Source organism: Calypte anna, chromosome Z (assembly GCF_003957555.1).
Source record: "Calypte anna isolate BGI_N300 chromosome Z, bCalAnn1_v1.p, whole genome shotgun sequence".
Taxonomy (NCBI): domain Eukaryota; kingdom Metazoa; phylum Chordata; class Aves; order Apodiformes; family Trochilidae; genus Calypte; species Calypte anna.
The window spans coordinates 57,196,859-57,218,797 of NC_044274.1; the positions used below are offsets into that span (position 1 = coordinate 57,196,859).

The 21,939-nt window shown below is 41.8% G+C and overlaps 1 protein-coding gene across 1 annotated transcript in view; it reads right to left on the reverse strand.

Moving 5' to 3' along the window:
• Positions 1-18,233, reverse strand: part of SRFBP1 (serum response factor binding protein 1) — a 71,209-nt gene extending 52,976 nt beyond the window's left edge. The window contains exon 1 of the mRNA XM_030467964.1: positions 17,863-18,233. Within this exon, the coding sequence (XP_030323824.1) occupies positions 17,863-17,892 (30 nt within the window). The 5' untranslated portion in view covers positions 17,893-18,233. The remainder of the gene's footprint in view (positions 1-17,862) is intronic.
• Between the last annotated feature and the right edge of the window lie 3,706 nt (positions 18,234-21,939).

Here is a 21,939-nt window from a genome sequence, read left to right on the forward strand (position 1 = left end):
ATAAGTGATAAACATAAGTATAAGCTATATATCTCAGTCCTCATGAAGACCCCTTCTGCCAAGAGAACACTGGCATGCCAAAATTCACTAGCTGGAAACTGGCTCAAAACAGAAGTAAAAAATATTTACATGTGCCCAAAGGTGTAGAACAGCTTCTTGATTTCACTGCAATTAAAACTTTGCTTCTGAAACCCCTCAAGTATTAGCAATTAAAAAGATACCAAAACCTGTTGTATATGCTACTTAAATTATGTATCAACAAATGTCAAAGAAAGAAACCCAGCTTACAAAAAAAAAAAAAAGTAAGTTAAATGTATTTGTATATACAAGGTCTCTCCAATACCTATAAGAAAAACATGGAACTAAGTAATGTTTCAGTTTTCACTGATCTTCTTTCCTTTCCTGGTTTGATTTTATAGTTACTTGGCAGTCTTCTAATCAAGAAACTACCATGGCAACAGAGTATTCTAAATGTTAATTTTTGGTGCTATTTGGCAACAGAGAGTTTTAAAATTCAAAACACCTGCAGCTGGATCACATTTTAGCCAGAACTAACATTAGTACATAATCTTTTGAGTGAATAATCTAAGTGAAAAAATGTTTCTGGAACTTCATTACGAATATTTCTCTCTATTATCTGGAATGTCAGCTTGAAAGATCTAACAAATTTTAGATTCTTAGGAAAAGTTAGGAATTGCCAAGTTTATTTTGTTTTTTTCATTTTTAGAAAAAGAATCACTATATTACAAAATCTATTTTATACATGTCAAAATATCTGGAAATATCCAGTTTCAGACCTAATATTTTATTATTGCTTCATATATTTGCACTATAAAAATACATGTAAGTAGGAGGGCAAAGACAGCAAGAACAATATAACTGCACCTATGTGGCATATCAGGTTCACTCGTTCAGTTTCAAGACAGTTTTACACAAATATATACCTACAAAGAAGAAATACCCAGCACATTGTAGCCTTCTTGAGTTTTCAGCCAGATCATCTTCAACGGTCTCCCCTCATGGTAAGATGTGCACACTGGTCCCAGGACAAAGAAAGCAAATTGAGAAAGTACAGGAGGAAAAAGAGAGATGGGCTACAACAAATCAGGCTATGATTAATGAGCTATCCCTTATTTAGAGTATGGAGCAAATTCCAGCACAGAGTGCTGAAGAACACACACATTTCTTCAGATGGTGTCTGTGTGATACCACTGTAGTGGCCTTTGTCACATCCATGTAAACAGGTTCTAACTAAGTGGTCTGTAATGCATCACCATACATCTAGCAAAATATAGACAGGCTCATGAAACATGAGGCAAAATTTTCTAGAATATAGCACTCTGCTACCCAAACCAAGCAGAAGCATCACCACTAGCACCCACAAAACACCTGCAGTGTCTCAGGCTTCCAGGCACCTACCCGATCAGATTCCCAAGCTGTGTTGCAAATCATGAATGGGAAAAAACACACTGCCCACTCTCTCCATCTTTCTGATGGAAAAGGTAACACACGCACTCTCTGTGAATTACCTTCAAACCCTTTGACCACAGTCTGTCCATGCTGCTTTCTTTTGTAATTTCTCAACTGAAGCACTGAAATTTGAGTTTCTTTTTCAATATAGCACTATATTTCTTACTGCATGGAGAACAGTTGTAATTTCTAACACAACTTCTCCAAGTGGAAACCACAATGTACTCAGACTGCTCGAAAAGATAATTTTCATCTAAAGGTTCTGAAATGCAATTCCAAATACCTCAGATAGTTGGGAGGGAATAAGCTAGTCTAGAATTACTTGCTCTCTGCCAAAGACCAAAATTTAATGGATTTACTGCTTCAAAATTGGTATCTCGCTGTATGGAAGACACTATGTAGTACTTCAGAAATCATTTGAACTCTCAAGCCCAAACCAGGATCATGAGCTGGCTAGACACATCTCTAAACCCTAAATAATCAGCAGTTGTAAATGTCCAGATAACTATGATAAACTTGCTCAAATATCACAGAATCACAGAACAGTACGAGTTGGAAAGGACCTCATGGTATTACCTAGTTCCATCCCTCAGCTAGAGCAGGTCGCACATGATTGCATCCATACACGTTTTGATTAACTCCAGAGAAGGAGATTTAACATGGTCTCTGGGTAGCCTGCTGCAGTGCTCTGTCATCCCAATATAAAGACATTTATCCTCATGTTCAGATGCAACTTCCTGTGTTCCAGTTTGTGCCCACTGCCCCTTGCCCTGCCACTGAGCATCACTGAAAAAAATCTGCCACCACTCTCTTGACACCTGCCCTTTACATATAAACATTGATAAGATCTCCTCTCATTCTTCTCTTCTCTAAGCTAAACTGCCCTAGGTATCTCAGTGTTTTCTTCATAAGAGAGATGTTCTATTCCCCTAATCATTTTCATAGCCCTCCACTGCACTCTCCCTAGTAGTTCCAAGTCCTTCTTGATCTGGGCAGTGCAGAACTGGACTTCAGATGCTGACTCACCAGGGAGGAGAATAATTAGCAGTGGGGGAGAATGACCTTCCCAAACCTGCTGCTCACACTCTTAATGCACCCAAGATGCTACTGCCCTTCTTTCCACAGACACACATTGCTGGCTCAGTTAACTTACTGACTACCAAGATCCCCAGGGCCTTCGCCACAGAACTGGTTTCCAACAGGTCAACTGCTAACCTGTACTGGGGCATGGGACTATTCCTCCCTAGGTTCATGACTCTACACTTGGCTTTCTTGAACTTCATTAGGTTCCTCTCTGCCCAGCTCTCTAGCCTGTCCAGGTCTCACTGAATGGCAGCACAGCCTTCTGCTGAATCAGAAGCTCCTCCCAGCTTTACATATCTTTTGCAAACTTGCTGAGGGCACACTGGATCCCTTCATTCAGGTCACTGATGAAGATGCTAAATAAAACTGGACCCAGAACAGACCCCAGAGGAACACAGCTTCCAACTACACTCTGTGTCAATGATCACAACCCTCTGAGCTCTGGCATTCAGCCAGTTCCCACTGTCCACTCATCTAACCCACAGTTCCAAAGTTTATCTTGAAGATGATACAGGAAACAGTGTCAAAAGACTCACTGAAGTCCAGGGAGGCAACATCCTTTGCTCTCCTCTCATCTATCCAGCCAGTTATACCATAGACATCTATCACATTAGTCAACCATGATTTCCCCTTTCTGCTCATGCTGACTACTCCTGAAAACCTTCTTTTTCTCCACATTTATAGAGACGCCATCTAGAATGAGCCGTTCCATCATCTCCCCAGGGAGGAAAGTGAGGTTAACTGGCCCGTAGTTTCCTAGATACTATATTACATACATCAGCACATAAGTCAACACATGGAAATAAAAATGACATAAATACTCAAAGCAGAGGAATGACTGAAGGTTTGACTTCTATACCTGCATTTAATTGATCAGCTGGACATAAGTTAGCTAACACCCAGCTACCATTCTGCTAAAAGTATTTCCAAAGAATGTTGCAGGTGGATGTGATGAAGGTAGTCAACACAGCCAACCTCAAATCAATGGACTTTTATGTCTAGAATTTCTTAATTAGACAAGAAGAATTAGTTAGAAGCCACATGTGAATTTCACAATCCCTTATGCTTTGACTTCACAGGAAGACACTATCAGCAGAAGCTACAGTAGTGGCACAGGAATTACCAGGATGAATGCAGGTGAGTAAATAATGACAGTGATGAAGGTTTTTTCCCTTCTTTTCTTCAAATGGTGAACTTTTTAAAAGCAGATGAGAAAGAGAGCACTGCTCCCATGGCAACACAATGAATCTCTACATCACTTGTGTATTCTGAAGCACACCACCATACCTTTACTGGTACCTGTGGCAATCAGTGTAATTATTTTCATTAAGCATACAAATCACAAATATTAAAAAGACAGCCAAAAGACACTTACAAACTTAAAACCCTGTTTTAAAGATATTTTAAAAATATAGTATGACTCAGGTTAACAAAGAGTTTCTAAAGATTAACCTCCTTTTATCTAAAAATGACCCTCAGTAACACTGTTGAGCACTTTCCACCTTTTTGCTTACAAGTCTTCATGAACCGCAGTATTAGCCTAAGCACCAGCACAGAGCTAGATAGAACTCTCCTTGCTGCTTTGTACCAGATCAACAAGTTCTTTAAATGTAAGTTAAATTCAGTCCATCTGTCAAAGCACAAAAACATCAAGGGATGGCCTTGTCTGACAGAACTAAGGGATGCAAGACTCCTTTCTACATAAGCCAGTAAAAGCTCTATTAAACATCGATTCCTTTCCAACAGAAGGTAAAACTAAAGCATTCAAACAGATACCACCTCCATCTTGCAAGAAAAGTAGCAGCAGTTAGCAGCTCAGCTGAAAGGACAAACCAGTGCTTCAGATTATTCTCCCTTATTCTGCCTCGATTTGACTGTCTCAGCCATGGGCTATCAATCACTTGAAAAAGTGCACTGTAGAAATGTTCAGAAGGGAGAACGGTAAGAGCGTAAATAAACTCTGGCAAACTGTAAATCCAGCTCTGTTTCATAAAATTGTAGAAAGGATTGGGTTTGAAGGGAGCTTAAAGATCACCCCGTTCCAACCTCCCTGACATAGTCAGGGAACCTTCCACTTGTAGCAGGCTGCTCAAAGCCCCATCCAACATGTCCTTGGACACTTACAGGGAGGGGGCATCCACAACTTCTTTGGGCAACTTGTGTCAGTGTCTCACCAGTCTCACAACAAAAAGATTATTTTGAATGTCTAAGCTAAATCTCCCCAATTCTAGCTTAAAACAATTACACCCTGTCCTATCGCCATATGCCCTTGTAAAAAAGTCCTTCCTCAGCTTCCCAATAGGCCCCTTCAGGTACTGGAAAGGCCCTGTAAGGTCTTCTCAGAGCTTTTTTTTACCCAGGCTGAACAACCTCAACTCTCAGGCTCTTCATAGGAAAGCTGCTCCAGTCCTCTCATTACCTTTATGTCCCTCTTCTGGACTCAGTCTACTGGAACACCCATGTCTTTCCTGTACTAATAACTCCATGGCTGGATACAGTACTTCATGTGGGGTCTCACCAGAGCAGAGTAGAGAAGAGAGGAAGAATCACTCCCCTTTATCTGCTGCTCACACTTCTTTTGATGCAGCCCAGGACAAAATTGGCTTTCTGGGCTGCAAGCACATATTGCCAGTTCATGTCCAGTTTTTCAACTACCAGTACCCCCAAGTCCTTCTCCACAGGGCTGTTCTCAGCCTCTCAATCGCCTAGCCTACACTGCTACTGGGGGCTGCCCCAACCCATATGCAGGATCTTACACTTAGCCTTGCAGAACTTCATGAAGTCCAAAGTGAAGGACTAGTAAATTGCACTTGATTACATGTGTTTTTCCGGAATACTCATGCCATTCTTCTGGCCAACCAGTTGTTCTTTGCATGCCATTGCTCACTGAGATGTGTTTGGGATTCAGTGATCAACCATTCTTCATCAGAAGGCCTCCACTACCATACAGCCAAACAGTCAGCATATGAACTGTCATACTGTCTCAGAGTAACATACAAGAGTGCTCTGTCAGTAAGTAAAACATCCAAGATTAATTTTTGAACCATAACAAAACTGTTCAGTTCCAGCTATAAGATCAGTCTGCTACGCCAGGATACTTACTGGTGGTGGAATGGAAGTGTGGAAGCAGGGAAAATGGCAGCTGTATGCCCATCAGCCCTACAAGAATGCATGCTGCCCCTTCTTTTTGCATAGGTAGAACTCATCTCATATTAATAATGTATTCATTTGTTTTGGAAGTGCTTTGGACAACACTGACTGAAAGCAATTATTTATCTACAGAAAGGTGGCACAGCTAATGATGGACTTTAAAAGCAAGCAAGGAATCAGCACCTGAGCTGGCAGAAAGCTTAATATGGAAATTTGGAAGATTGCCAGCCATGCTGGTTCTTCTATATATAATTTTGCTTTTAAGTACTTTATTTAGACTTGAAGTTCTTTAAACATTACATCAATTGGTGTAGCTACGTTTATGTAACACTAATGTTATGACAAATTACTTTATTTACCCATTAAAAAAATGAAGGAAAATATATCCTATCCTACAGTTAAAACATACTGTGTTCATGTAACCTAAAAAATCTACTTTTCAAATTTGTTTTAAATTTCAATTTTCAGAATTTGTTTGCTGCTTTGTGTTCCAACTTGAGTTTTAATTAATCATATTTTTTGCAAAGAAATGGTTGTATTGGCCTCCTAATTCACCAGAGGAAAAAACCTCCAAGTCTCTAGAGCCAATACATTACAACTTTTCTCAGCTATTTTCAGAGTGTGGAACATTAAAACTTTGTATATTCTGGAATTAAATTTGTTAACCTGGTTTCTGAGGAAATTAAGTTTGTCATCACATTGCTTGCCTGTCAGTATGCCTCCCCAGTAACTTTCGGGCTTACTAGATAGAAATCAAGTTTGACAAATCAGCACAGGACAGAGCTCCTGAACATTTCACGAAAAATGGTAGCCAAGTAGGAGATAAGGACGAGAATTAGCATGCCTAAGATAGAAGAATTACATAAGCAGAATTCAAACCTTTCCCATTTTAGCTGCCAATTAGCACATGCAGACTCGTTTGCCAGCATGTCTGGCTCTGAAACAGCCACAGAACACCAGTCATATCTCCTCATCAGCCAAACAGGTGGGAAACACTGACCATTACTACACTTACTGATTAGTGCTCTGAGGATAATACACTAAGAAACTACAGACACAGAGGAGTGAGTATACAGGTACAAAATTTTAATGAATTCTGGACCCAAAGCTGTAAGATGCCAGGTTGGTCAGATCATTGGTTCTAAACACCCAATATGTGTTATTCTAACCACATTCACTGGACTGGTGTTTTAAATGTGGTGATTGAAACTTCAAGTGAAATCAGAACATTGACAGCTTGCTGAACTGCATTAACACTGGCCCAGCAATTAAACCGAGTGACAGAGGAGACATTGTTCTGTGCAAGATACTTCATGTAAAAAGAGATATTTTAATAGTTACTTCAGTTACCATCAGACTGCACTAGTCTCACATTATAAGAAGCCAGGGAAAGAATGTGAAGCCTCTGTAGAGCACAAATTTTGCCAAATACACACATCTTAAAAAATACATGCTTTCAAAATGCTTTTTTCCAGAAAAAGCATTGATTATTTTTGAGAATTTTTCATTCAACACAACCACTCATTTTGTACTAAAACTCACTGACTACAAATTTTCTATTTCAATGTCACTATATAGTTGTTACCATGCAGATATGATTCAGTCCATCAATTCAGGCTGTCCAGGTCTCTTTGTAGAGCCCTCTTGCCCTCAGGGAGATCAAGGCTCCCACTCAACTTACTGTTGTCTACAAACTTACTGAGGGTACATAAATAGGCTTGTACAGATCACTGAACAGACACTTGTAAAGATGCTGAACAGAACCAGTCTCAACACTGAGTCCTGGGGAATCACAATTTGTGACTTGTTGCCAGCTGGATTTAACTCCATTCACCACATCACTTCTGTGCCCTGCCATCGGCCGTCAACAGTTTTTTACCCAGTGAAGAAAACCCTGGTCTAAGTCGTTTGTAGCCAGCTCCTCCAGGAAAACGCTGTGATACAAAGTGTCCAAGGCTTCACTAAGGACCAGATAAACCATAACCACAGATTTTCCCACATAGGCTAGATGGGTCACCATGTCACAGAGAGAGATCAGACTGGTCAAGCAGGAACTGCCTTGGATGAACTGACTGGGGCCTGATTTTCCTGCACATTCTGCATTATGGCATTCAAGATGATCAGCTCCATACCCCTCCCCAGCACCCAGGTCAGACTAACAGGCCCTTAATTTCCCACGATTCCTGCCACTCATGTAGACACATTTGTCCATTTTGCAGACCTAACCCACTTACTAGAGAGGTCTGCCACTTACTAGGAACTTGTATTAAGGACATCACTGAAATATTGCCTAAATTCTTACATTCCACTGACTATTACCCTCCTACTATTTCATGTGGCCATCAATGATATGGTTAGAAGTAACCTGAAAAACAGTCGGAAGAACTACAGAGCACTGGCAGCAGCAGAGAAGGACTTGGTAGCACAGGCAGTGTTCTCATCAATCCTCCCAGCCAAAGAAAAAAGGAAGGAAAGAGCTGACAGAATTAGAAAAGTCAGTGAATGGTTGAAGGAGTGGTGCCATAATCAGGGCTTTGGCTACCTAGACTATAAGGCTCATTTTGATAAACCTGTTCTCCTGGGGGCTGATGGGGTCCACCTGTCAGCAGAAGGGGTAAAAGCCTTTGGCCAGTGGCTGGACAATTTAGTTAGGAGGGCTTTAAACTAGAGATGCCGGGGGAGGGGATCCTCAGTGGATGCTGCACCCACCACGCTGCGGACAGAGATGCTCAGAGCATGACTGGAGTGTTGGGTGTAAACTATTTAGGAAGGGCAGGAAAGGCAAAAGAGGGCAGAGTGTTGCTCTCTACATCAAGGACCAGCTGTAGTCCATGGAGCTCCACTTGGAGATGAATGAGGAGCTGACAGAGACTCTGTGGGTCAGGATTTAAGGGAAGTCAGAGACAAGTGATATCACAGTGGGGGTCTGCTACAGGCCACCCAACCAAGATGACCAAGTGGATGAAACTCTCTTTAGACAGACAGGAGCTACTTCACACTCCCAGGCTATGGTCCTTATGGGAGCACTTTAATCACCCCGACATCGGCTGGAGGGACAACCCAGAAGATCACTAGCATTCCAAGAAGTTCCTAGAGTGCACTACTAACAACTTCCTCCTTCAAATCATAGAGGAACCAACCAGAAAAGGTGCTCTGCTGGACCTTGTTCTCACCAACAGACATGCAGGTGAGCGATGACTTAGTGGGAGACCAGGTTGCAGTGACCATGCCACTGTAGAATTCAAAATCTTTAGGGCAATGAAAAATGTGCAAGGCTGAGAGCACTTGATTCTAAAGGGTCGATTTTGGTCTCTTCAAGGACCTACTTGGTGGGATAGAATGGGATAAAGCTCTGTGTGGATAGAGACCCCAGAAAAGCTGGTCTATATTCAGGGATCACCTCCCGCATGCTCAGGACTGATACGTCCCAGTGAAGAGGAAAGCAGGCAGGAGTGCCAGGAGGCCTGCACAGATGAGCAAGGAACTCCTGGACACACTTAGGGGTAAAAACAAAGTTTACAGAGGATGGAAGCAAGGACAGATATCCTGGGAGAAGCACAAAGAATTAGTTTGATTTAAATGACAAAAAGTCACCGATTTTAGGAGATGCCCATTTTTGTGCTGAAAAACCTAACTAAAAACCTCTTAATTGCTCCTTAGTGATGACCTCTACAGGATATGAGAAACTGAAAGCAATTTTGTTATTGCCATACCAGCTGGCAATTTGCTATGAATTCACAATTGATTGCTATTTCCTAGAAGGAACCCTGCCTCTCTCAAGCCCCAGATACTACCAGGAAAGGATGCAGCACCACCCCTTCCCTTCTACACTGATTTCAGCCTTTCTTCCCTCTTTATTTGGCAGAAAGCTTCAGGACCATCAATAGAAAACATTGCAGAAAGATGTCTGTAGTAAGCAGTCCTGATGTCAGCAGTAAGCCATTAAGCACATTTACTGTAATAGAACAAAGTTTTTAAAATGTATTTTAAGCATGCAAATATACCCATAAATTACAACTGATAGATTATCCTGAGCACTGCAAGTATCTCACAGTTCCTTTAAAATAAAAGTTACAAAGTTTCCCATGACTGTGTTTGCATGTTTTTTTCATTATTGAACACTACCACACCAAGGAACCACAGATGTTTTGTTTTATGAGAGCATCTTACTAGGCTACGTGGCCTACCACACACGCTTTATAAAAACCACTTGAGCTAAGGAAAAGTTTTCATATCTGTCCTGAAGTACATTATGTTGATAATGAGTGTACACAGTATTGCCAGAAGCAAAAACCTGAATAGTTTGCCATTTTTAATTACTTCAGTAATATGCTGAAACGAAACCTGTGTGGATAGCAGATCCAAGTTTGCTGTTAATATTAGTATAACTGGTGATGTGGCAACTCTAGAAACTTTAGAAAGAGCTGCTGGAACAGTTCCTAGAGGGAAAAAAAAAAAAAAGAAAAAAAAAAAGGAAATGAGGAAAAAAAAAAAAAAGAAAGAAAAAAAGAAAAAAAAAACCACAATTCCTCAGAATTCTATCTCACAGAGTATAAGTTTGGAAATTTCATGAGCTTTCAAAAGACCTTTTCCTTAGGACATTTACATGGTCTGTAAAAGAATGTTAGTAATTTAACTTTTGAACTGTTTAAAACAGAATTCAAGCCCAAAGTAGCACAATTTTCTTCTTCTTCAAGAAACAGTTGTGCTTTTTTATTATCAACCCAAGCAATGCAAAAATTTTAACATACATTTCCATAGAGCTAAAATGACCACTGCCAAGTATTCCAGAGCTTAAAGAGAAAGTTCTGCTTGCTTTCTAACTTTGCATAGACTTGAAATTTACAGAAAAGAAGTAGTGGTTTGCCAATATACTGAGACATTACCTGTTTGCTTTTCAATTGTGTATAATTTTTCTTCTTAGTTCTCATAACTTGTCTATATACCTTTCCACAACTTTGGACTAATTCCGGTTACATATAAAAGACTGTATGGCAGTCTTGAAGGAGCAAGCTTCCTTTGCTTGAAGGAAGCAATTATGAGTACATGCAAGCCAGGGTTATGCAGTTCTTGGCAGTGGCAGAATTCAGACTGCTTCAATTCTGACCACAAAACACCCTAAGCACCTGTACCTAACTGCTAACCACTTTACCTTAAAAATATTTTTCAAAGTGGTCACAGATGAACCTAAAGCTAACTTTGGTTGTCCAAAGTACTTCCGATACAGCTTAACTGACAGATTGCTCAGAACAGTACCAGAACTTGTGACTACCATCTGAGGAACAGTCTAGATGCTGGGGCACTTACCAGAACTGAAAGGCCTAAAATTACTGACCTTGTATGTGAGGGAGTCTAAGACAAATGCTTCTGCTTCAAGAGAGTGGCTTTGACAATATACTGGATAAATGCTGGAACAAACAAAGCTCCTAAGCTAGACACAAAACAGCAAAAGGGAACTCAATTTGCTACGGTGTAAGGAGTTGACTTCCAATATTTCCTATGAGGGAGTTAATTTATTTTATGCTATTTGTTGGATAAGCAGTCTTTAGAGCAGTGACAAGGACTTTTGCTATGTAAATGCTCCCATTGGTGAAAACCATGACCAGGCTCCCTTCATCCTGTAAAATCTACTGGTGGACAGTAGCCCAGTATTAGTATTTGTGATTAGTGCACTCTGCTGGCCTTTAAGATTATAGGATTCAACTAATCTCAGACTGGGGGAAGCTACACACCAGCTTTCTCAACTCTGGAAGTTCTCCAACTAAACCATTAAACATGCAGCATTTACCCTATCGGACAGAGACAAGGCTTGAAAGAAGGCATAATTTTTAATTATGAACAGTAAGACATCTTACAGTTCAGTGCAATGCTGGATACCAGTTTGGATACCTTCCTTCATACCTCATCTCCCCTTTAGGTAGCTATAAAGACAGCAGACATGAATATTAAAATGCCCTAAAAGAGTTCCTATATTCCCACTTAGCCTAGGAAAGAGCACAAGAAACAGATCTTTGGGGGTAGCTATTTCAAAGAGAAGCCTGGATCACTGCACTGGGCTTGCTGCCCAGTATTTCAGTCTGCTTTAAACACTGTAGTGCCTACAGTACTCTGTCATTGTTATTTTGAAAGTTTCCATCTAGGATTCCTTTTTTTATCACTGGTAAAGAAGGTCCAGGAATACGCTTAAAAATACCACAACATTCCTTAGGTTACACTAGCTGTTGGTATATAATAGAATACATTAAAAATTCAAATGTTCACATCAGCTCGCTCATAATAGTGAAAAGCAATTTAAAAGAAAGTCCAAGAAAAAAAGGCCTAAATGCTAATTTCCCTGATTACTGTGGGAAATACTACTCCTAAAACTTTGGCTAAACTTATTACTGGACTGCGAATTGTTTTAAAAGTCCCTTTGCAACAGGTAAGACATCAGTTTTTCTTTTCCTCTTGATACACCCTTGGTCATATTTTCCAAAAACAAATATAAACTTACTTAAGTGTAACAGTGAAATTATAAGACTCTTTCAAGCTGCTTTTTAACTACTCTGAAATGAGCTCACTACATAACATCCAGATCAGACAAATACAAAGGTTCCTTTGGGTTCCTCTTAGAACACTCTACTTATCCTGCCCTTAAAGCCTTGACCAATAGTTTAATTCTGTAAAATAAAAGCCTACCAGACAAGATGACTGCACATCCTATAATAATCCTGACTATTTTGGAGAGCTGAACACCCTCCTCACATCTCATGCTTATTTCACAGAAATGTAACTGCTTAAAGATAAACACTTAATTCAGGTGAAGAAGTCCCAGTCCTACCATCTCCCCAAACCAACTGAACAGCTTGCTGTAGTGGAAGAAGAGCAGTCCATTTCCACCCCTTCTCCACCCCCCTCCCATTCACACCTGCCCCCATGTTCCTGACTGCTCTCACTCCCTAATGGACCCTGTTACCTTAGATCAGCAGAAGACTATCCTAGCAATAAATTCTGTTGTGCTCAGAGGAGCAGCAGGACCATGTAGGTGGGATGGCTGATGAGCAAAGAGAATAAGAAGCCCTGGCTTCAAAGCAGTGAGTTAGTGAGTTCTGCTGCCCTACAAACCACTGTCAGAGAATGACACTCTTTTGAGGGCATGTCACATGTCTGTCTCTAATTTAATTTCACATCAATTTAAAAATGACCTTTATATAAACATGCTGGACCCACTGTATCAACATCAAAAATACATCATGCATTAAGGATTAGTATGGGTAAGTAATGAGGTTTTTCACATTTAATGCACTTTACAAAAATAATGATACCGTTCCTGGCTATACAACTAAATTCAGCTTAAGGAAGAACGCACTGTGATAAAATATGCAAGTGTCATAGAACTGCAGATACTACTCAGACTGCAGTTTCAGACTTTCAGAGACTGTATGTCAGTCTTTCTTCAAATTAATGTAATTTCCCACAGCTTTTTTAGTGATGTATTTAGGTACAACAGTCTAATACTTTAGCCACATGTCCAGACTGCTTTCTAAACATGTCATTCATCTAAACTGCAGACCAGATAACTCAGAAGTCAGGATGTCACTCCTAAATCTGAAGTGTAAAAGGGCCTGAGTATTGCCACTTCCAGAATCACAACACAAAGCACCGGGACCCGAAACACGACTGAATGGAATCCACTACCATGAGCTTCATTACTAAGCCACCTATACAACATTTCTGAAATCTGCACTTTGTTAAGCAGACTGAAAAATGTGTGTGTGCACAGTACTACTCTGAAGAGATATTTTACCTTGACTCTTGATCTTTTAGAAAAAACTCAACATTTCAGTTGTGGTTGACAATTATTAGGTGGACATGAGCTGCTATTATCTAAAAGCCAGAGCTTTGTAAACAAAGCTCAATCTCTTCTAATTCAGTAAGATATCCATAATATTTTTACAGAAATTAAGTACTATGGATGCATGCAACTGATGATTAAATACAAATTTAAGAGAAAAATTCACAATACCAAAGTTTTCATACTCAAACAAGTTGGGGAAACTCAATTCATATGTTCCATGGACAAAAACAACTCTCAAATCTGAGATTATATAAATTTGCTTTACATAATATGATGCCTTATTTAACTTCAGCCATTACAGCATTATTGTAGATAGAAATCATAACACTTATTTTTAAAATAATTAATACAGATGTCATTTGCATTAGTTTCATGGGCTTTTTGCAGCTTAATTCCATGAGGTAGCTGTAAGTAGAATTTAACTCCAAAAAAGGAAAAATGAGAGGCAGAGAGATAACAGTATTTATTGAAATCATAAAACACTGGTAGCACAGTATGCTGTGAAAACAGAACATCATTTAAGAAATATGAGTTCTGAAAAAACATCAGCCTGGATTGGTTCTCATTCAAAAGCTTCAGTTTCATACCACTGTGTACTGCTGATCAACAGTAATTTTTCACATTAAAAATGAGCTATCTTCCTTTACATTTGCCTTTGTCCATGGCAGTTGATGATTATGTGCTGCCATCTAGCAAAAGTTTCCAGTAAAGTTTAAATTTGGAATCTATTCTTAAGAAAGCTGTTTTAAAATAGGACATATATACAAGATAACAACAGCTTTAAAAATAAAATATTCCTTCAGCCTCCATGCCCAGGAAATTTTTAAAAAGATGAGAACACAATTAGGCTTAGTGGAGACAAATGCTGAAAAAGCATGATTATATGTAGCTGACACATAATTGCAAAACTGAACATTTTTATTCTGTAAGTTATGTTTTCTCTTGTACAAAAGAATATGATGAATAGAAAATGGTAAGATGTTGACTGCTGAATGTCAGGGTGCAGATCGTAAAGCTACTTTGTAATTACAGTAAATCCTTCCCATAGGGAACTGGAAGAACACACAAAGAAAGTATAAAAAGTTTAAGATGTCAGACTTTCTATAATCTGTTTTATAAATTTCTACAATAATTTTTTCCTGTTCAAATTTCACAATTTCACCCATAGTATAGGAACACAGGTCATAGATTGTAGAAGCTTAGCATGGTTTGGACTGGAAGAAACCTTAAAGATCACCTAATTCCAAACTGCCTTGCCATGATCAGGGACAACTCCCCTTAGATCATGTTACTCAAAGCCCTCTTCAAAATGGCCTTGAACATTTCCAGGGAGGGTGCAGCCACAACTGCTCTGGGCAACCCATGTCAGTGTCTCATCACCTTCATAGTGAAGAATTTCAGCATAGTGTCTAATGTAGATCTACCCTCTTCCAGTTTAAAACCAATTATTACTACATGCCCTTGAAAAAAATCCTTCCCCAGCTTTCCTGTAGGCCTCCTTCAGGTACTGGAAGGCTGCTACCAGAGCCTTCTCTTCAGCCTGAACAACTCTAACTTTCTCACCCTGTCTTCACATGAGAGGGGGCTCCAGTCTTCTGATCATCTTCATGGGTCTCCTCTGTACTTGCTCCCACAGCTCCATGTCCTTCCTCAGAACTGGACATGCTAGTCCAGGTGGAGTCTCATCAGAGCAGAGTACAAGGGAGGAACCACCTCCCTCAACATGCTGGTCACTTTTGATACAGCCTAGGCTATGGTTGGCTTTCTGGGCTGCACGGGCACGTTGCTGGCTCACGTTGAGCTTCCCATCAACCAACACTCCCCAGATCTTCTCCACCATACTGTTTTTAATCCATTCTCAGCCCAGACTGTATTTATGCTTGAGACCTTGTACTTTGACTTGTTCACTTGTTTGACTTGTTGAACTTGGTAAGGCCCACTAACTTGGCACTCAAGCCCATCAAGGTCACTCTGGATGGCATCCCTTCCCCCCAGAGTGTTGATCTCACAGCTTGGTGTCATCAGCAAACTTGCTGCACTGGATTCCCTTGACATTCCTGGCTAGATTTAATTTTCTCTGGGGTTTAGTTCCGATCAGGTCAAAAGCTGATCCCTGGCTGCTCAATTTCTTTGTACTCCTCTAAGGCTACCTGCCCTTGCTTCCACCCTCTGTAGATTTTCTTTTTACATTTAAGTGTGTCCAGAAGCTCCCAGTTCACACATTCTTGCCTGCCTGTCCTTTTGTTGTGATGTATTGGAGGCTTGGAGTAATGACCCTCCTAAATACTTCTCACCAGTAAAAGTGATCTTACAAGAGCATCTTAATAACTTTAAATCCAAAGTCGATATCCAAATATTGACAAAGAAAATATTTCAGATTTATGAGTACTCAACATAGTAATTAATACAGCTGTGATGCTTATTGAAGAATCATAGGTGTAGAACCAGAAAAAAAGTGTTTTAAGCTATTCACATTAGGTGTCCCTGTTACCCTTAGCGAGCCTAACCTTCTGTCTCTCTTCACAAGACAGCACCCAGGATTTCAGTCTCTGTACTACCTTCCATTTCAAATGGACCTCTTATCAGGCAGTGCCTATTTTTTGTCCTCATTCTGATGAAAGCTCCATCTTACAGAATATCTAAGAACTTCCCTTCATTTTCCTCTTAGTACAGGGTGATGTTTTAACACTAAGAAGGAATGGCATCCTCAGTGATCTTACTGAAAACGTTCAATCTTTTGTAGAGAAATTAATTGTATTGTATCTTTTTCTCAAGAACCGTTTGGTCATTCCTCACTCAAATAATGCTTGTGTTTTCATCCCTTCTGATAAAAGTACCTTGTTGATGAAAGACTATGAATCACTACCTGAACTTGATCAATAAAAAAAAAATAAATCCTTGCTTCAACAATGAATTAAATACTGTCTTTTTACTTTGGTCATTCACTATCATATTTCAGAGTGAAATCAATCATATATGACCTTTAGTTTGTTAACAGCAAAGACCAAAAGCTTGTAATAAATTCCCAAATAAATACCTAGATTCTAAAGAAATATCAAACTACATTTTTTTCTGATGAACAGGCTTCCTCTCACTAAATTCTTGACTTGCAAATCAACCTCTCTCAGAGTCTTTACATTCCTAGAACATAAAACGTACTCTAAATATGTGTAATCTGAGAATGGTTGTATAATCTGTTATTCTGGCTCTGTTGATGACAAATAGTAATTTTAGCCATACTGTGAATAATCAAGGAATCTTGGAAGTGCATAATGCCATCTGCAGAAGCTGATGTAACAAATGTTCAGCAGAACTGCCACCTATTCTTTAAGTGTTGCTGTAACAGTTTAAAGAGGCTTGTTTAGTGCTGTCAGATTTATTACATACAATTGTCCTGGTTTGGGCCATGTAGCATACAAAAAAATCCTGAAGTAAATATGAAACCTCAAACTTACAGGAAAGCAAAATAGTTCTAACCCATTAGTTTCTAATTTTCAGCTCCTCCAAGATATAGTGTTACCTCATATACTTGCTACCCAGGAGACAGGCAGCTGAGATTTTGCTAGGTGACCAAGAATGAAGGGCAAAACTTCAGTGCCAACACACAAAGTACACAAACACAGTGAAATGTGACATGACACGATGCTGATACAACATTCAGTGCAAAGATGCTGGACCAAGGCACGTGTCGACAACGGCACAGCAGCCTCATGGAAGTGTTTCAAATTTACGGGACAGATCTTTATTTCCAACTCAAGGCTCTTCTGCTCAGAGCCCACAGGATGCTCAGCATTTTCCTGGGGCATGGCAGCAGCTAGTTCAGACCACATGGTGACTGCGCGGCCTGGGGACAGTCCAGTGCCTTCCCCACTGCTCCAGACAGCTCTGCAAGGCCCAGGCATTGTAAATTAATTCAGAAGATGAGAATGATGTGATTATTTTCTGCAAAATGTACTCTGTCTATATACGAGATAAAGTTGTGGTCAGAAAACCACACAATTAGTACCACAGCTAGCACTGAATAAGGACACAGCTAGGATGTGAAGACAGCAATTACTCATGTGGTTTTAAGGGGGTGTCATGTAAATCACTGTCTCCTTCCTAAACGTACGGAGCTACCTTAAGACGGTAGAGCACTGAGGGTCGGGCCGCGCCCGGGCCGGTCCGGTCCGGCCCGGCCCGGCCCGGCCCGCTCGCGGGGTGACACGCCGCCGCCGCCGCCCAAGGGCCGCCGCCTCTACCTGCCCCACCGGGGCCTCCGCGGCCCAGCCCTCCCCATCCGCACATTTCGCCCGCCGCCTCAGGGGAAGGACGCGGCTCACCTCGTTGTTGAGGTTCAGCACCGGAGCCATGGCGCAGCCCCCAGCCCGCCGCGCTCCCCGCTCCAAAGACTCCTGCCCCCGCCTCCCGGAACCGAAACTCCGCGCATGCGCCGCGTGAGGCGCTCCGGCCTGAGACTCGATGGGTAGCGCCTCTCTAGACCACCTCTCGATGGCCTCGATCCTCCGACTCCGCGCTCCCTCCAGCAGCTTCCGAGCGGCGGTGCCGCCTCATGCGGTTCCGCGGCTGCCGGGGGGAGGGGGGGGGTCCCTAGCGGGGACCGCGGGCTTAGGCTGCCCGAAGTCGCGTGGCGTTTCGAAATCGGGGTAGAGAGGGTTTTTGGCTATTTCTGGGAGGCAGGAAGAGTGTCCCGGTCCTGAGGCGCCCCGGGGAGAGAGCGCTCCTCGCCTGAGCTTAAGCCGAAGCTGCTTTCTGTTGCGTGACGCAGTGTGCAGCTGCATTGCGTCATCAGCTGCCTGAAAGAAGGACCTGGAAAGGTGTACGCTGCAAAAGCTTACACTAAAGAAACATCTGCCCCTCCCGACAATTTATGATTTTGTAATTAATCTGGGATTCTACCTACCCGCGGCTTGCCACTGGTGTGGTGGAATTTGGCTAGTGAAGGTTACATGAGAAAATGCTCAACTGGGCGGTATTTCAAGGCCCGGCTTTGTACTCTCACGCTCTTTTTCCCTGTGACACAAAAATATTTTCAAAGTTTTGCCATTTCCAGGCTGATTTTTCCATTTGTGGAGAAGGCAGGGAACGGATTGTGTAGAAATAAAGACGTCTGAATCTTCGACTCTGTACAATTCCATACCCACAATTCATTTTAAGTGAAGCAGTGCTTTCACAGAATCATCTGGGTTGGAACCCAGGAACCACCACCACTGTGGTTCCCTGACCATGGCACTGAGTGCCACATCCAGTTTCTTCTTAAAAGCCTCCTGGGATGAAGAATCCACCACCCATCCCAATGCCTGATCACCCTCTCTGTAAAAGATTTTTTTCCTAATATCCAACCTAAACCTCCCCTGGCAGAGCTTGAGTCCATGCCCTCTTGTCTTACTGGGAGTTGTAGAGTGATGAGGTCTCCCCTGAGCCTCCTCCAGGATGAACACCCCCAGCTTCCTCAGCCCTTCCTCACAGAACTTGTGCTGGATCCCTTCACAGCCTCTTTGCTCTTCTCTGGACCTGCTCCAGCACCTCAATCTCCTTCCTGAACTGAGGGGCCCAGAACTGGACACAGGACTCAATGTGTGGCCTCCCCAGCGCTGAGTACAGGGGCAGAATCCCTTCCCTGGAGCTGTTGGCCACACTGTTCCTGATCCAGGCCAGGATGCCATTGGACTTCTTGGGTACCTGGGCACACTGCTGGCTCATGTTCAGCTTCCTGTCAATCCAGACTCCCAGGTCCCTTTCTGCCTGGCTGCTCTCAGCCACTCTGTGCCCAGCCTGGAGCTCCCCATGGGGTTGTTGTGGCCAAAGTGCAGGACCCGGCACTTGGCCGTGTTAAACCTCATCCCATTGGAATCAGCCCAACTCTCCAGTCTGTCCAGGTCCCTCTGCAGAGCCCTCCTACCTTCCAGCTGATCCATACTCCCCCCCAGCTTAGTGTCATCTGCAAACTTGCTGATGATGGACTCAATCCTCTCATCTAAATCATCAATAAAGATACTGAACAGAACTGGGTCCAACACTGATCCCTGGGGGACACCACAGCTGCCAATTGGATCAGCACTGTTCAGCAGCACTCTCTGGGGGCCTCCAGCAGTTCCTGATCGAGCACAGAGTGCTCCTGTCTGAGCCCTGGGCTGACAGCTTTTCCAGGAGTATGCTGTGGGAGACGGTGTCAAAGGCCTTGCTGAAGTCTATCCACAGCCTTCCCCTCATCCCCCAGGTGGGTCCCCTGATGATAAAAGGAGATCAGTTTGGTCAGACAGGACCTGCCCTTCGTAACGCCGTGCTGGCTGGGTCTGATCCCCTGTCCATCCTGTAGGTGCTGTGTGATTGCCCCCATGTTGATCTGCTCCATAACCCTGCCAGGCACTGAGGTCAGGCTGACAGGTCTGGAGTTTCCTGAGTCCTCCTTTCATCCCTTTTGTGGATTGCTGTGACATTTGCCAACTTCCAACCACCTGGGACCTCCCCAGTGAGCCAGGAGTGCTGGTAAATGATGAAGAGAGGCTTGGCGAGCTCTTCCCCAGCTCCCTCATCACCCTAGGGTGGTGATGTGACCCATCTGTCCCACAGACTTGTGAGGATCCAAGTGGCTCAGCAGGTCCCAAACTGTTCCCTCCAGGATTACAGGGCAGCTACTCAGCTTCTTGTTTCTCTCTACAAGCCCCAGAAACCAGCTGTCCTCAGGACAACCTGTCTTACTGTTGAAAACTGAGGTAAAGAAAGTGTTAAGTACCTCAGCCTTTTCCTCATCTTTGGTAATTATGTTTCCCCCCATGTCCCACCAAGAATGGAGGTTTTCCTTGCCCCTCATTTTGCCATCCATGTATCTATAGAAAGACTTTTTGTTTTCCATAATGGGAGTTGCAAGGTTAAGTTCAAATTGTGCCTTCCTCTCTCTGATTTTCTTTCTACATGAATTTGGCAACGTTTCATGAGAACCTCATGATTTCCAATTTACTGTGCCAGAAGGAGTTGTTGATTTAAGTTGTTACACACATTTTTCAATTTTACCGAAATACAACTTTTACAAAACCCATGCCTAAATTTAAGCAAGTTTCAGCATGTCTAGAGAATGAGTCAGTTATTGTTCCTCATTACTGTTTCTCTGTTCCAGTAATCAAAAGATCTGAGATCATATTTGAAAATATTTGGAGGAAACTGTTTTAAATATAAAACCTCTTTGTTTATACAAATAAAATCCGTTTCAGAAAGTTCTTTGGACGTTCCCCAGCAATTAACTGGCCCCTGGATGGCACTGTTGTGCATAGAATGCTTTGAACTCTGAACATTAAAGCACAAGTTCGGTCAGCTGTCTCTAATACGTGTTGTTTCCAGGACCTAGCATTTAGATTTTTTTGCTGTACTTTAATGTTTGATTTCTACCTGGTTCTCAGGCATTTCCTGTAAGTGCACTGCAGCTAAATCCCCTTTCTTATCAAGTCTTCCATGCAAGTGGGATCAGGACAGGCTAGTACTTCTAAGTAAAACTTTCAAGTTCCCTTTTCCAAAAGGGGTGCTTCTTACTCAGTAGCAATGTAGGTTTATTTGAATCAATAAAAAGTGAACTGAAACAAGGCTGAACCCATCCCTTGCTAAAATACTAGAAGTATTTTGTCCCAAAAGGTTCTGAATTCCAAGTTAAAAGTATGGTTGCTGACAATACTTTGTCTATAACTGTGGGTGAGGGGTATTTACCACAGCTGCTGTTTCAGAAAGATTCTTACTTGGGCAGTTATATCCAGCCTCCCTAAAGTCAGACAACTGTCATACATTATTCTTTTGGTACCACTGATGGCAAGCAGGTATTGTGTTCTGTGTGAGAAGAAGCTGCATTTGTTAATATTTGTATATAAAGCAGTCTTGGATGTGATGCAATTAATACCATCAATAGATTTTTAAAAAGTAAAGAATTTTGTCGTATCTGGATTGGATTTTAATGCACTGAGTGTTAAATTTGAATCAGAAACTCACTAAGGAAAGGTTTTTGAAGGAAAATTGAGGTCCTTCACTTCATCTTGATCTCCCACGCAAAACTAATTCTTAGATATGTCAGTCTTAAATTCCATTGTGCACCTGAGCAAAAGGGACAAAAGTGGGACCAGGGAGCTAGCTCTGGTTCTGTGCCTCCAACCAGTACCAGCCTAGCCTCACATCAGTTGGCATTCCCTGCCTGTGTAGCCTACTGGGCTGTAACTTCAATTTTCCTTTCCATTTCCTCTGGACACTGTAATAACTTGCTTTGGAAATTTCTCATAAACCCTGATGACATGCTCTTGGCTCTTCTTCATCCAGCAATTTTGTTTTCTTTCAATTGTGATGAAAATACATATTTTTAAACCGCAGTGGCCTCCTGGAGCTCAGAATTGTTGTGCCTTACAGCTGGGTCACCAGTTCTT